Source organism: Hylaeus anthracinus, unplaced genomic scaffold (genome assembly GCF_026225885.1).
Source record: "Hylaeus anthracinus isolate JK02 unplaced genomic scaffold, UHH_iyHylAnth1.0_haploid 12002, whole genome shotgun sequence".
NCBI classification, from domain to species: Eukaryota; Metazoa; Arthropoda; class Insecta; order Hymenoptera; family Colletidae; genus Hylaeus; species Hylaeus anthracinus.
The window spans coordinates 16,688,030-16,703,140 of NW_026534349.1; the positions used below are offsets into that span (position 1 = coordinate 16,688,030).

At 43.6% G+C, this 15,111-nt stretch overlaps 2 protein-coding genes across 5 annotated transcripts in view; one reads left to right on the plus strand and one right to left on the minus strand.

Moving 5' to 3' along the window:
• LOC128892321 (ecdysone-induced protein 74EF) overlaps positions 1-15,111 on the plus strand; it is a 210,608-nt gene that overhangs the window by 137,162 nt on the left and 58,335 nt on the right. Inside the window, exon 1 of one of the 4 annotated variants that reach the window (XM_054152674.1) lies at positions 1,666-3,118. The exons of the other annotated variants lie outside the window; for them this stretch is intronic. Within the exon in view, the coding sequence (XP_054008649.1) occupies positions 2,803-3,118 (316 nt within the window). The 5' untranslated portion in view covers positions 1,666-2,802. Of the gene's footprint in view, positions 1-1,665; positions 3,119-15,111 lie in introns of those variants that run through there. 4 annotated transcript variants of the gene reach the window in all.
• Positions 1-15,111, minus strand: part of LOC128892332 (U7 snRNA-associated Sm-like protein LSm11) — a 140,378-nt gene that overhangs the window by 107,880 nt on the left and 17,387 nt on the right. The gene's annotated exons all lie outside the window — the stretch shown is intronic.

Sequence of the window (15,111 nt, forward strand, 5' to 3'; positions counted from 1 at the left end):
TCCTTGTAGAAGTTTTCACAAGTATTTGTTTGGCAATGAACGCGATCACGCGACGCAACGTACATCGGTCGTCGTGTCAACAAACCGCCCAGGTTACATCGACCTTTTCGAATTGTACGGTCCGTTCGAAGAAAGAAATTGTTTCTCTTGTGTCACCACGGTCCCTGACATTGTCTTCTCGAGGATGAATTCGAGCGTCGAGAGAGCAGGTTGTGAGCACCATAAGAACGCGCGGGCACAGAAACGAGACTGGAACGATTGCGTATGCACGGTACACAATAGGTGAACGTGCGTACGAGGTCGCCCGCGGAAAGGAACTTCCAATTCGACGTGTCTCGTTGCAGCCGGTAAACACAGGTGCAACCGAGTACGTCGGAAGTGTTTTTGCAACGGGGTATACAAAGCAAACCTTGAGAGAATGACCGATTTCGTAACACCCTCGTCGGCTCTTTGGCGTCGCTTCCATTGCAGCGTAACCCGAAACACGGTCGCAGAGAGGTTGCGATAGCTCGCTGCAAACGCTATGGTCAACACGCGCAGACATTCCTTCGGATTTTTTCTTGTGTAGCTACGGTTACATCGTTTAAAGCATCGCTAACGCGAATAATCGATACCGGTGATACGTGAAACACGTATGAATTACAGTTCAACCCCTCGTATAACACGTCCATTTCGTTCCGTGTTATATCAAGACGTGCGAAACCATCTGTACGATACTTACATAGAAATAGCACTCGAAGAATTTATTTGGAATATTTTTCAGGATCTTAGGAATTTGTACGTTAAATCAGAAATAAGATAAAGGTTTGCTTAGAATTTGTATAAATCTAAAAAATATATATTACGACGATATCGATTTGTAGAAAGTACGTAAATATTTATTTTGCTCGGCACTGATGTCTGTTTGAAGTTTGTAAAACCATGTTACATAGAAACCGTTATCGTGTTCTAGGAGGACTGTCGCAACATTTGCACCGTGTTATAAGCGGTTTGATCGTGTTATGTGCTTATATTCCGAATATCGCGAATAGCTCGAAGCAAGCGATCCCTGGACACGGTTTCCATCTTCCGTGCGACAACAAATTGTGACGAACCTTGAGCGAACGAGAGATCGTCTCTCTCCTCCTTCGATCCATCTCGCTGCTCTTAAAAATGCTCCCGATTAAACGACTCGTATTTCACACGGCCGTTTCTAGCCTCGAAGGTTAATGTCGCGACAGCGGCTACGTCAGCACCCAATGGCGCGGCGGTTCGTCGTGTGTCCTATCCCAATAGACGGAAAAATAATAGCCGCGGATCGCGAGATCGTTGGTGAACGCGCGAGATAGAGATAGAGACAGGGCCCGAGAAGCAGTCGATCCGAAGGACGAGGAAAAGACGTGTCGCGAGCGAGACGGTGGAAGAAAAAATAACGAAAGGAGGGAAAAAAGACACATGAGGGAGAGATTCGAGCATAAAGTGGGGAGGGAGGGCATCACGAGCTCGAACATTGCGGTAGGCTACGCATCCGCACATCTCGAGCGACGGACGGCTCGCGACTATGTGTGGGTGCGTCGCTCAGTGTGTACGTGAGCCGGCGGCTCTGATCGAGGCGCGGCGTACGACCCGAAAAGAACCGAAGTCGTCCGACGGAAAGTGCCGAACGCGGTCGGCTGGCGGGTCGGAGAAGTAGTGGTGCGGTGTACGAGCGCGAGCGAGAGCGAGTCTGTCGCCGGGAGTTGGAGAGTGTGAGTCTGGAGTAGTGAGTGAACGAGTCTGGACTAGCGGGCTAGCCCGGTTCCGAGTCAGTCAGTGTGCCACCGGCGACCGTAGCCTCGGCGCGGAGAACGTGGATACGCTTCGACAATTTCTGCTATCGCGCTTTTCTCTCTTTCTGCTTGTTGTGCTGGCTCATTCGCAAATACATACGTACAGTGAAGCGATCAGCGAGCATTATTTTTCCTCGATAGTGGTTGTACGATCGATCTCGTTCGATCGGATGTTCTCTCGTTCGAACAGACCGTCGTTGTGTGAAATCTTTCCGCGATATACCGACCGTCCGACCGACCGACCGTTCGTAACCCGACCGCCTGTCACCCCGTTTCTCTCGTGACAAGTGTAACGACCCGCGACACCGGTGCTCGACCAGAAGGAAACGCGCGACACCGAACGATCGACCGATCGAATTACAGCGATTGAACGGGAGACGGCGTGAACGTCGCTAGTATCGAAAACTGTCTGTCCGCGAGAAGCTGACCGCCTGCCGGCAGAGTATCCGGCTGTGCGTCACGCGTGCCACACGGGACGAAGACACCGCCGGAAGAGTTATACCTCCCACGAAGACGTCCTCTTTCCTCTCGTTGACTCCATCCGAGCTAGAGCTTTCTTATCACGAAATTCATCGAAAGTGTAATCGAGTTTTCCCGTGGATCTATCGGTGGGGAAAGTAAAGTGACCGTGATTCGAGACACTCGGAGATCTCGTTCGGTGACATTTCCTTCGTTTCTCTTTCTATCTCTTTTTCCTACGCGTACATCGACTATTATCGCAAAGTTCTGTTTCGATCGTGAATAATCATTGGTAGCCCTGTGTGTTTTTTTTTCTCTCTGTTTCTCGAGTGACGGTGAAATTCGACGTAACCGAACAGGAGACGAGTCTCGAGAATCGGTTAGTTCGAGTGTAATGTTAAATCGTTTCGAGCAAGTGTCGAGCGCGAATCGCTGAACATCAAAATGGCAACAGTGGTGTGGTAGCCCTGGATCTACTGGCGAGGACGGATTGGCAACAAGGAAGAAACGAAGGAGGTGGCAAACGGTAGAAACGATGCTCGAGGATCAACCGTTGGATTTGAGCGTCAGAGTGGGAGATTACGCGGAGTTCTCCAGGGAGGAGAATGATCAGGATCACGAACGGAAGGAACCGATCGACGACTACGGGAACGCCGCGGCAGCGCTCAGATTACGAGGATGCTTCGTCGCCGCGACGACCACCGAATACTCCCAGGAGAGGGAGGATCGTACCTGTTCCGAGGACTCGGACGACTCATGTTCCGACAACAATCAAAAAGACGGGACCACGAGGTCGAGGTCCAGACCACCAGGCACCAAACCCTACAAGAAGAATCTTATGAGACGATACCGTGAGTCCCTATTGCAGTTTCTCTATTTTCGCGCCATTTCGGCCGCCATTATGCGCGCCAGAAACAATGACAGATCCGAACGTAATCGAGAATCGAAATTTACGATGCAACGAACATACTCAAACTTTTTGGCGTTCTTTCTCCTAGAGTATAACCTGCTTTACCGTAATGTTACTGGAATTGGTCCAATTACTATTATAGTATTCTTAAAAGAACGGTAGGAAGTTTTTTTATGGTGTCTGAATATAGTTGCTGCGACTAGATGTCACGTCCATACAGTGTCTTAGTAGATTTTTTCCCATGCAGAGTAAGTTTATTTTTTTCTTACAGATAATTGTTCGGTATGTGTTGTTGATTGATAGCCTAGATGGATTTAGCAAAAATACTTTAGCTAAAATAATGTGCCTGATCGAAAAATCCCGAAGAACAATTCCTGTTTACGTCAGAAGACTTGAACTTCAAGTATAGGTTTAATGTGTGCTCGTTAAGAGTCATGTAAATTTTTTTTTATCGAAACAGGCATGAGACCATATTATTACGTATTTCGATAACGTTTGATCTTCGAACGTAAAAATAATTCACTTGATAATCGAGTGTCGGTCGACGATGTCGATAATTTGCTAACTATTTAGGAATAATTGTCCGTGGAGACTAGCAGAGATGTTATCGTCGACGCAGAACGATAATTTCTCTCTCGATATCACGGTAAACGGATGGCTTAGTTTTTTTTTTACGTCACGAATTTTGCTAAATATTTACATTGGATTATCATGTAATTTCCAAAAGAATTTTGGATATGGATAAAGTATCGAAAAATATTGCTTGCATATTTTGCATAATCAACTGGTATTTATGTTCGAGAGGTCTTTTGCATACTAAAAGAGTATGTACAACGTGTATTAATTTTTGTTAGAAAACAATAGGAACGTATGTACATCATGTATTAATTTTTGGTAGAAAACTATAGCGAATAGATGCTCCTTTCATAACCAGAGGATACCGTTTCTTCAAAAAAGATGTCGAACAGAGATGGGCAAAATTCTCACATATCTGTTCGGTCGAATCGCAAATAAATTAATATACCGTGTACTCATTCGTCAACCGTTATTACAATAATTTGCTCATCTCTGGCGATCGGATCGCATGCATGTTCGGGACGCTTTGGTGACCCACTGTGAGAAGTACGCGTGATCCAAGGTGCACAGGCACGCGTGTACGACGAAAAAAAAAAAAGAGAGAGATCGGTACGCCAGAGTGCGTGGCGTACATACTCGCCCAACCGAAATATGTGCCCCTGGCTCCTCTGGTTAGGTAGCTTCGTAAGACAGACAGAGAAAGAGAGAACGTGAGCGTGCATGCGTGCGTACGTGAACGTATGCCGTACGTGTGCGTAATTTCGGCCGATAAAAATATTACGCAAGCCAGCCCGCGAAGGTCGTTCGACGACGGGACATTCGGGTGACGGTAAACTCGCCGAGATATTCGACTGTTCAAATAATTTTGCAATTTCTCCAGTTATCGCCCTCCCTTCCACTCCTGCTCTTTCTCCTGCTCCAGGCACGGGAGGAGGGAGATAATACCTTGTGACCTGCCCCAATCCCAACCAAATTAGTCTCTCGTATCGCTGTTCTCGCTCGGCGGCTAACGTTTTCCTTCGAGATCTTAGTTATTATGTCCATGCTAAATTTTCTGCTTTTATGTATCTCCATCCAAAATTCGCCGCATCGGCTCGCTGTGTAAACCGATGCGAGCTGAAAATTTCCTAAAGTGTTGTTTTTATTTGACCAAGTGGTTCGTAACCACCTTAGTCTTTTCGGCATATTTCGAAATCATGAATACTTGTAATCATTTATGCGAGGTTAGCGGTCAGAAGATTCGTTAGATTCGTTAGGATTAATTAGTAGTTAGAATAAGAAAAGAATGATTCAAAATGTTACTTTAGTCGAGGACAAGACTGGTTTTGTAACCAGGGTTCGTCGATTATATTCGTGGAGAAATATCGGAAAGTAAGACTGCGGAACTTTAGGAAAATATTCTTAACCCTTTCGAGGGGGTGTAGGTCCGAGCCTTACGGGGGGTCCTTTTTCCTGGAAGAAAGAGGACAGGCGTGGTCCTCGAGGACGAGGAGAAAGTGGACTCGAGATTTTCGAGGAAAATTTCTCTCATTTTTCATTTTCGTCACAGTCCTACCTAGGACTAATGCCTCCGGCAGCTTCACGTGCCCACGGTGGCTTTTCCAGCTCGAGAACGATTTTTCAACTTTCACCAGTTCCGCGGAAATACCGATTTTCCGGTTCACAAATCGCATTCATATTCACAGAGAATACGCAGAACTAGGCAAAATTTGTATGCTGCTGAAAATGTCGCAGACAGTTATTGCCATTTTGTTTCCTAGGAGTCAGTTAAATGTAAAGGGCCAAGGGACTTACTAATAACGGGGAAACGAATAAACGCGGCCAATTAATTTCGCTATACGTTGGAATTCTCCATTATTTATTATTCGAGTATTTGCCCGTGATGCAACGTCTGCGTAGACAGAGGATGGAAGGTTGAACTCGTGTAAACAACTCGGAAGGACAGGCTTGAAAAGACATAGGAATGAAAACATAACACAGAGACTTCTCAGAAGAAACGCGCAACGGTCGCCGAGAAAACGACTCTTTCTCTGCACGTGTTCCACGATGCGGTGGAAACAGGGAAAAAAACCGAGAGAAGTAACGAAACGTCGAATCGACTCCCCGAATTATCAGTCGTAAAAAAGCAATGCGTTCGACTTCGTAGGCCAAAACGTCAACACTTTTTCCTTCGGTTCTGTTCCTTTTTTTTTGTCACCTCCACCGGCCATAAAAAGTCGAGACTTCGTTTACAGGAAAAAAAACCATTTCTCGGGGTCGAACCCTTTCCTCGAATCGAGACACTGCCCGAAGCTACATAGAAAATGCGATCGTCTTGTTTGCATTGCCAGGACGAGTTTTCCTTTCTCGTTCCGGCCGCGAAGAAAAGCGGAGAAAGAATCGAGGATCTCAAGTTAACGTTCGGCGACTACCGTGGGTCGACTCGTTGGCTTTTGCGGTCTTTCCCCTTATTCCTGTTGCACCCGGAAAAACTTTCGAAACCTTTCAAAGGCCAGGTAGCCATGTCGATTATAAATTCACCTTCCACCGCTTCCATTCTGCAGTTATTTACTAGGGTGGTGTATAAGTTTGTGTTTCTTTTTATTAACCCGTTCAGCCTTCATTTATTACGTTTGTAAGTTTCATTAGGTAGAAATACGTTGTGAAAGTGACATTAGAAGACTCGAAAAATTTGTGGACCATCGTGGTAATATCCGCGATTATTCTCGTCCTTTCGAGGATATATCGAGCGACGGCAACCTGCCTCGGGTCTTCGTTAATCAAGAGCCCGAGTCTCGAGCGCTTATTAATATTTTATCCGATAAAAACGATGTCGTGGTGGTCAGCGAGCAGTGAGAGCGTACCAGTAAACGGCAAACAGCCAGCCATTCTCTATTCTTACGAATTGATAGATTTATTCGCCTGGGATCTACACTTGTCGATTTAATACCGTGGTTACCAAACGTGCTTAGAATGTATGTATTTATACATACGGTAATTTGTATATGTAATTTATACATATGGTGGTACATGTAACTTGCTCACCCCGATCAATAAAATTTTGTATACAAATGTTTTTCATAAAATTTATTCTTTAGAGATTAATTGAGTTGAGCAACTTATGTGGGCCACCCTGCATACATACGGATATTTGGAAGATCGTGTACGTATATCGACTATGGTATCTCGATCGATATCGTTTCGTTATCTGGGTTGTAATTTTTACCTAACAAGTACAAGATTACAGGTCATTTGTCTTTAAATCTTTATTCGACTTCGCATCTTTTTTGATTTTTTAAATTACTCGATATCACGGTTCTTATCATCGGGCGGTGTTTTTTGATAGCCGCTGATTTGCGTGTACGGAAGTCAAAGTGTTTCTTTTTCTTCGCCAATTTATAGTCGATAATCAGTCTCAAGTGGCTCGAGAGCACTTCGCGATCGATCGGACTACCCAGATGGCTATACTCGTTCGATAGGAAGATAAGTCTAATGTATCGAGTGGCGTGGAATTACGTGTACAGCGATAGTAACAATCGGAGAATAGATAAGAAAAAAAAAATTCTACTTCGTGGACTCCAACAACACAGTTAGTAAATTCTAGGAGATAAACATTAGAATTAAATAGTCTATAAACATGTAAATAGAGTGTTATTAAGTTTCCAAAATCGACCCCTGAATCATCCAAATAAACGAATAAGATTATTGGACAAAACAAAGTTCTGTTCATCCGAGTCGAGGCAGGAGGAGGATCATCGACGTGTTACTTTATAAAAGAGCCTCTAGGGAGGCGCGCGCGCGCGTTGCAGAAGATACATAATGGCCAAGGAAGGAAAGAGGACGGCTTCAAGGGAGGGGGAGAAAAGGATAATTCCAGCCTTTAAATCACTCGAAGTGAATTCGAGCGGACATTCTCTCCGTCCTTCTATCCTTCCATTCGCTCCCTCAGCCTCTCTCGCCCTCTCCTTTCGCGAGAGTGGCTCTCGCCATGAGCGGAGGAAGACAGATTACTTCCGGCTGCGCTCTCTTCTTCTTGCGCGCCTTCGAGGAGACAGAGTGAGAGAGCCTGGGGCCGGGTTAATCAGGAAATGAAGACCGTTCGATCGCCTCGAGGGGGAAGAAAACAGCGTCTGTCGATTGAACAACCACCAAGCAGGGTTAATCAGCGACCAGGGGGTTGCGAGATCGTTCTCGGATCAACGCGGCTAGCACGGCAGAAAATAAGTAACAGACACGCCCCGATGATTGACGAGTCGCGCCCTCGTTGAGACTTTAAAGCCCTCTTCAGATTTGAAGTCAGAGCTGGATAAAATTTACAGGACTAGTATTTTAATATGTCGTTAACATATCGTTTAACCTTAAAAGTGACGTCAGGGGCTGTAGCTATGCTTGACCATAACTACAGTACGGGGCTAGCGATCCCGAGGTGCCCGAGCTATAGGGGGATCAATGGGTCCCATATACAAGATATAGATGCTTAGATAAGCAAATGCTTATTTTGTCCAGTGTATCGTATCCAGTTCTCTTTAGAATCGACAGCCATCGTTCTCGGGACACTCCCAATCTTTTTCTCTTCGTACAAGCTACTTTCTCAAATTTCAAAGTCGCCGTCATGTTTTAATAGTTTTAATAGTTTAATAGTTTATTATCGTGACCAACAAAGACTAGATTCAGATATATACATATGTAGAATACGTATTCGTCGTGTTTCAATATAAACTTCTAGTCGTTGTTTCGAGGTTAGCCTACCGTCGCCGACGTCGGCGTCGTTGCCACGGGGAAACGTTATTGAAGCGATATATGGAAACCAATGGTCGGTTGGATTTAAATAGCCGACGCTTCGAGGAAGCGCGCCAGGCTCATTGTAATTCAGGATATTGGCCCGGCGAGGAAGGAAGGACCAACTTCCTGTCTGCGGTTGTACCCTTCTTCGTACCTTCTCTACGCGCGCCGACACCTTTCTCTTCTCTCCTTCGTCGCGGATGAATCCTAGACTGGACACGTTTTTTCGTACCTGGTGATTTTACGACCTGCCCACGGTACTGCAACCAGAAGGCGGAGGGTGAAGGAGTACATGGACAGAATTTTCTTAACTTTTTTTAATCGTAATAATAATTTCAAAGAACGTCCAGAGCAGTAAACAAGAAGAATCTTAACGATTGAAAACCTAATTATAAATGCAAATCACCTTCCCCCCTTCTAGTTGAAATTTCTAGTTGCGCCATTGCCCTCCAAACTAAAAATGGCGTCGTTTAAAGTGTCGTAGTTGCGTCGGAACTGTCTTCCGTTTCTCGGGTGTCAGCTCTATTGTTCTTAGCTATTGAGCCACGCGTGATTATTAATCGAGGGATCGAGTTCCATATCCAGTCACCAATATCGTTTGGAATTGAACGCGTCAGAACGAATGCTTCAATTTATCCTGCTTAGGGACAGGTAGGCTTGATTGGTGTTATCCCTCTGGTTCGATCTATCTCGTACATTTACTTTATGATTGTTCGTAAACCCGATTGGAACATTTTCAATTTTTAAAATTGATTCTCGAACAAACAGTTGAAACATGAAATAAATACTAGCTTCTTCGATATTATTATTATTATTATTATTATTGGAATTTTCAGTTACGTCACTTTTGTCACTTTTGAATATATGGTTTCGAAGCAAAACGTAAACAATGTCACTGAACTTGTTCTCGAAAGTGAAATTGCGTACGATAACAGTGGTTCGTTGTCATAATCCGCGTAACTATGCCTGCGCTTATCCCAAAATTTCATCTGTTTACTCTCTGATACCGTCCGCCTCTGTAACACAGCCACGACGTTTATTATTCTTTGTACGTACACTCGGTAATCGCGTGTCGAGTACAAAATTACACGTAAAACAAGGACACAATTCATAAAATTCACGTTTGTTGTTCGAGTATAGGTTCTAAACAATTTTGTTAATACGTGAACGTTTTTTATCTGTAAAGTTTACGATCAGAGATTAACCCCGTAACTTACACGTTATCTCTCGATTGCTCGGATCACGGTAAACAGGAAGGTAGGAAGTCCGAACCAAGTACCACGAGTCTCACTCGTGATCGTAGGCCAAAGGGTTAAATAATTATCGTTACGTTCGTGGATGACTGTTCAGGCCGGTAACATTTACATATTAAATAAATTTTCCTTACAGTATTCCTTGATCCATGAAACTATGTAGAAGCAATGTTTATATTATCGATTTTAATTATTTATTCTTTTCAATTCATGCGGTTTACCTGTCTGGTTTCCGAAATGCTCGATTATGTAGGTCAGCTTCGAGACGCGCGTTTGAAAGCGATTTTAAATAACGATTTCATCGATATGACCAATGTCTAGGATCGCGAGCGCGCGAAATCGGCTGGCCAATGGAGTCGCTGGGCGTATTCCAACTTCGAACTCGTTTTCCCTTTTCCTCTGGCATTTAATGGACGGTCGCGGGCGCAACGCTACCGATAGATAGAAATCTTTTTCCTGTTCGATGCGTGCCAAAGAGAACGTCCCTCGCTGTTTTCGACGGGGTTATCGAGAAAGGCCTGAAAGCTAATCCTAACCTAATCTAAATCAAGAGGATAATCCAAGTTTCGATATAGCTAAAAAAATACATAATGGATTGAACAAAAAATTGTGTTGGCGAAAGCGTAGCCGTAGAAGTAGTTATTTAGAGAAAATGTATTAAGCAATAGTGGGAGTTTACTGTTAGGACTCTACCGTTGGGGCTTAATATCTTGCATCCGATTAATAATCAAAAGCTTATACCCAACCTTTCCCTATTTTTATTATTTTATATTTGCAAGCTTTACATCGAATTCGTTTAGTTACGTTGATATTTGAATTCCTATTCGGTAAAAAGTCCAAGCAGCAACTGATACATGTTCATTTCCGTGTCGCTGTCCGTAGAAAGAGTCGTTACTCGTCCTCGCCAAGTTGGTACAAATTCGAATAAAGCGGGTAAAAATTCATAAAACGAAGTTAACGAATTTGTATAAAACGACGCGACTCGGAACGGGACTCGTTTCACCGATTCAACTTTCTACGAGCGGCCAGGGGGAGAAAAGTTTCCTCGCAAGTTCGTGAAAGCCGGGACAATTAGTTTCCGAGGGAAACTTCGTGAAACGTCTTGGGGCCTACTCGTCCGTTTCATCGTTGACTCCTACGATTACGCGTTCCCGTCACGAATTCGGCCCATTTTATTACAATTTTCGGGGACAACTGTAACATCGTAACAGAGAATCAATTATATCGATAATATACATCGTTCCTCCTCCCCGTAATCACAATGATATACACGTATAGATGTGTATGCTTCGATCTCGATAATTCTTGCGTTAAACCCGACAAAATTTGATAGTTTCTAAAACCACCAGAAAAGTTCAGCGCCAAGATAGTCTGCTTCTTTTTTCTTTTTTTTTCTTTTTTTTTTTCTTTTTTTTATGCCTCGTCGAACGGTTTAAAGAAAGCAGTTTCTCGTCCGATAACCGGCAACCGAGCGAACAACATCCCTGTTCGTGTGTATCCCTATGCTTTTTTTTTTCCTCCTTGAAACAACATTTCTTGGACCGTCTTTGACGAAGGGGACGGAACGTCGAAGCGTCCCGTCTCCCTCTCTGGCGTCGTGCCGCCCTTTCCAGCAACGGGGTCCACCCTTTTATCCGCGCGGCGTGGTCACACGCCTCACGAATTTCCTCTCGTCCGGTCGGGGATCGATTTCCCGCGGCATTTTCCGCGCCGATCGGCCCGGAAGAGCGAGCGAACCCGCCCCAGTGAAAAGGAGGGCGAGGGGCACGGGACAGAGGGTCATGGGGCGCGGAGGGGGCTGAAGGTGGGGAGGGTTGGCGAAGGACGTGTGCCGTAGGCGGTCGCAATAGGAAAACTGGGGTAGACTGTCCTTGTGCTCTTGGGTGGTTATTGGAACGTTGGCACGGAGACGCTTACCTTCGTCTACCGGGTGTCCCAATTGCACGGACGCTTGACACTTGGCACGCGTGCCGGTTAATGAAAGTGGAGCGTGATCCTTACGTAAAAATAGAGGAACGATACCCCGTTATTGGGATCGATCGATCGTCGACAGACGTGGTTTTTTTTTTTTATGTATAATAAATAAACATTTTTAGTCGAGAATAGAAGGCAGGGGTCGGTGGGTTGGGTGAACGGGTCTGGTTGGGCGGTCTGGTAGGCGCCAAAGGACGAACTCGGGTCGCGAAGAAAAGTTTTAGATTATATTCGTGGTAATTCGGTGGTCTCGTTCGATTTCGTTTTGCAAATTGACTCACGTTAAATCCGTGATAATTTTATACTTGTCGATATACAAATGACGACGTGATATAGATAGAGACCTATGATCCGTCATTGTGTTGGACAAAAATTGCAATCTAAATCATAAAATGAATTCGCAGACCTAATCCAACCACATACTCGACCTTAGTTATTCTATTTGAACGGTCGAACCTTGATAGTTGGCCGTTTGCATATTCGTATTGTTTCTGAAATATCGTTGTGCTTCGGATTCCACCGTCAGAGAATTGTGTCGGTTGTCGAAACGTTTTGGGGAATAGGTCAGTACACAGAAGAAGTTAATATTAGGACAGATGCTTTTGGCCAAATTACAGAATGCTAAGGCTATGGGGCTGGAATTAATCAAATTCATTGCGTATTGTCCAATATGGTCACGGAATTAATTCTGTAACACTGTCTAGGACAGGCTGCGCACAAAAATGTATTTTTAAAATTACGCGAAAATCCATATCAGACGTTGAAAACAATTAGCTCCGATCCGTGTGTGTTATTTACAGTACGGCGTATAAAGGTTCCGTTGGTTGAAACGTCTATCATCTCTCAGAAATTGCATCGCTGGTCCCCAGAAGGTCTACGATCGGAAAACCATCTTTCGCACGTGACAGTTTCTCCACGGTGTATTTATATCCTGTTATCCGCGTAATGTTGGCTATTTCCAAGTATCGAGGTAATTAGGTAACATTCACAATTTAACTCCCTTGTGTTGACACCTGGATGTAGCCACTGTTACTTATCTATTTTAATGCAAATCTCTCTGTTATATCGTAGATATTATGAAATTACGAAAAGATTGATTTGAAAATATTTTTTTTTTTTGTTATGAATATGAAAATCATCAAAGAGGGTTGAAAGTGAAATCGAACGCGGTTGGATCGTTTATGCGATTAAATAAATGAAAGGGTTTGCTTGTATCGATTAGAAGTAGTTTTATTACTTTCTCAAACGAATAAGAGGAAAACATCCCTGTACGCTACAGCGTTGAAAGTTGGTCGTTGAGCGCTCGAATCGAACGACTCTTTCTCGAGGAGCAATTGACCTCACCTTGACACAATCGTCTACGGTTTTGTACGGTGCGTTAGCGTCCGATTTAACGCGAGATGGAACGATGGTTTAATCGCTCGTTGGCCTGGGTCGTTAGGGTTATCGACGCGGCGGGGTGTCGTTTTGTTATATTTGCATTTTATTTATTTAGGCATTGGACAATTCCTATCTTCATAAAAATAGCAGCGTGCTTGGTAAACAATGAAACTCTTTACAAATGTAAGAATTCTACATAAAGTTACATATGTATTTCACGATGTGAAAGTGGTTGTATATATAACATTGTATATACAACTGTCCAAAGTGACAACACGTACACATTTTCTTTAAAATCGTAAATCTGAAAAGAATTTCATCGAGACAAGATTCCAGAGGGTTCTTAGGCGCGTTACGTGTCTATAGTCGTTAGAGATCGTCGGACCATTTTTATCCTGCAACCAGGTAACTCTGCTTCGGTGCGTCGAACCTGCTTATGGCAACGCGATACTCGCGCTCTGGATATCGAGAATAAATATTGGATCCGATCGATAACGCGGGCTAGCCGCGTTTCTTTGTATTGTTTCACGGCCGAGACGTTGCTCGGCGTAGCGATCTCGAAAGATCGAAGAAGCAACGTTAAATTAAAAGTGAAGTACTGAAATTTACTGAAAAATGTATTTTCCTCGAATGGTGTTGCTATGAAAAATTCGTGAGACAGACCTCGTTAGGAGACTGACAACGTGGCCAATGGCGCCTTAATTATCGGCATGGTTGCCTCGAGGAGACACCCTGTAGAGGGTTGATATCTTGCGCAGAGGGTGCATTAATTACTAGCGTGACTGCTATACCGCCGTCCCTGGAAGAATCGCTCGGAAGCTGAACGATTAATTAGCCAACGCGACCGCGTTATTAATCCTGGCCGCGCCACGGGGAGCTCGTGTTTCGCTCGAGACGGAGGAACGCGGATTCCCGTGCACGCTTCGACAATTAACTGCAATAGGTACATACCTCCATGAATCGTCCACTTTTGTTTGCATTGACCATTTTACGGGACATGCTGAGAGCTGCATCTTTATTGGTCCGTGTTAAGATTCGAAGGCTCAACGTTCTGTTGCACTGGTCGTTCCAAATTTGGCACTTTTAGCAATCGCACCTCGGACTTTCCAGAAAATTCATGTATCGAGTAAGAATTGAAATATTTTTTAAAATAGGAGAGTGACCAGGAGTAGAGTAATTTTGTGGATATAACAAAGTGTTGTCCTACATATTTTCATGCCTTAGAGTTGAAATATATTGAATTTACTTTTTAGAAATTCAAAATTAGTTTATTTGATTAGTTGATGTTACATTCTTCGTTGCTACTACCTATATTATATTTCTACTCGTTGAAATTTGTAAAAATAAGAATCCAAACTGAAATTTTTCCTACCTGACAAAAACAAGCATTTAGCATGAAAATATGTACGGAATAACTAGATTGCGGATGTACATACATGTATGTAGGATATGCAAAGAAATATATAACATTTGTGCACGTTAAATATGCACATATGCAAGGAAAATATGCAAGTAATATGACTGCATTTGCCGTGTAGAACTATCGTTACATATTATACAATTTTTCAAAATATATTATTCGTTTTAGTTGAAGAATTAGAAAGCCTTTTAGTAAAATTTATTAACTCGTATTGACCTAACCGTTGTAGCATTATTGCCTCGATAATTTAAAACGACCACAGCTGTGCACTTACACCGTGTTTCTTGACTAATTCAAATAATCAAAACATGTGTATGCATTTCCCGATGTACTTTATATAATGGCTTCAAACGATACGATCGTTAAAGGCCATTTTCGTTTATCTTGCCAGTTAAATATGCTACATGTCACATGTGATATTATGCACTATGCAGAACATGCAAAATAAAAAAAATGCATTTTTATAACCGCTGGACGACGATACAAATTTCAGTTCGAGTCCCACTTTCCTATCTGTCTTCTGTAAAGGTGTGCATTTGCATAAATATCCGCGGTCTAGTAGCAACAATA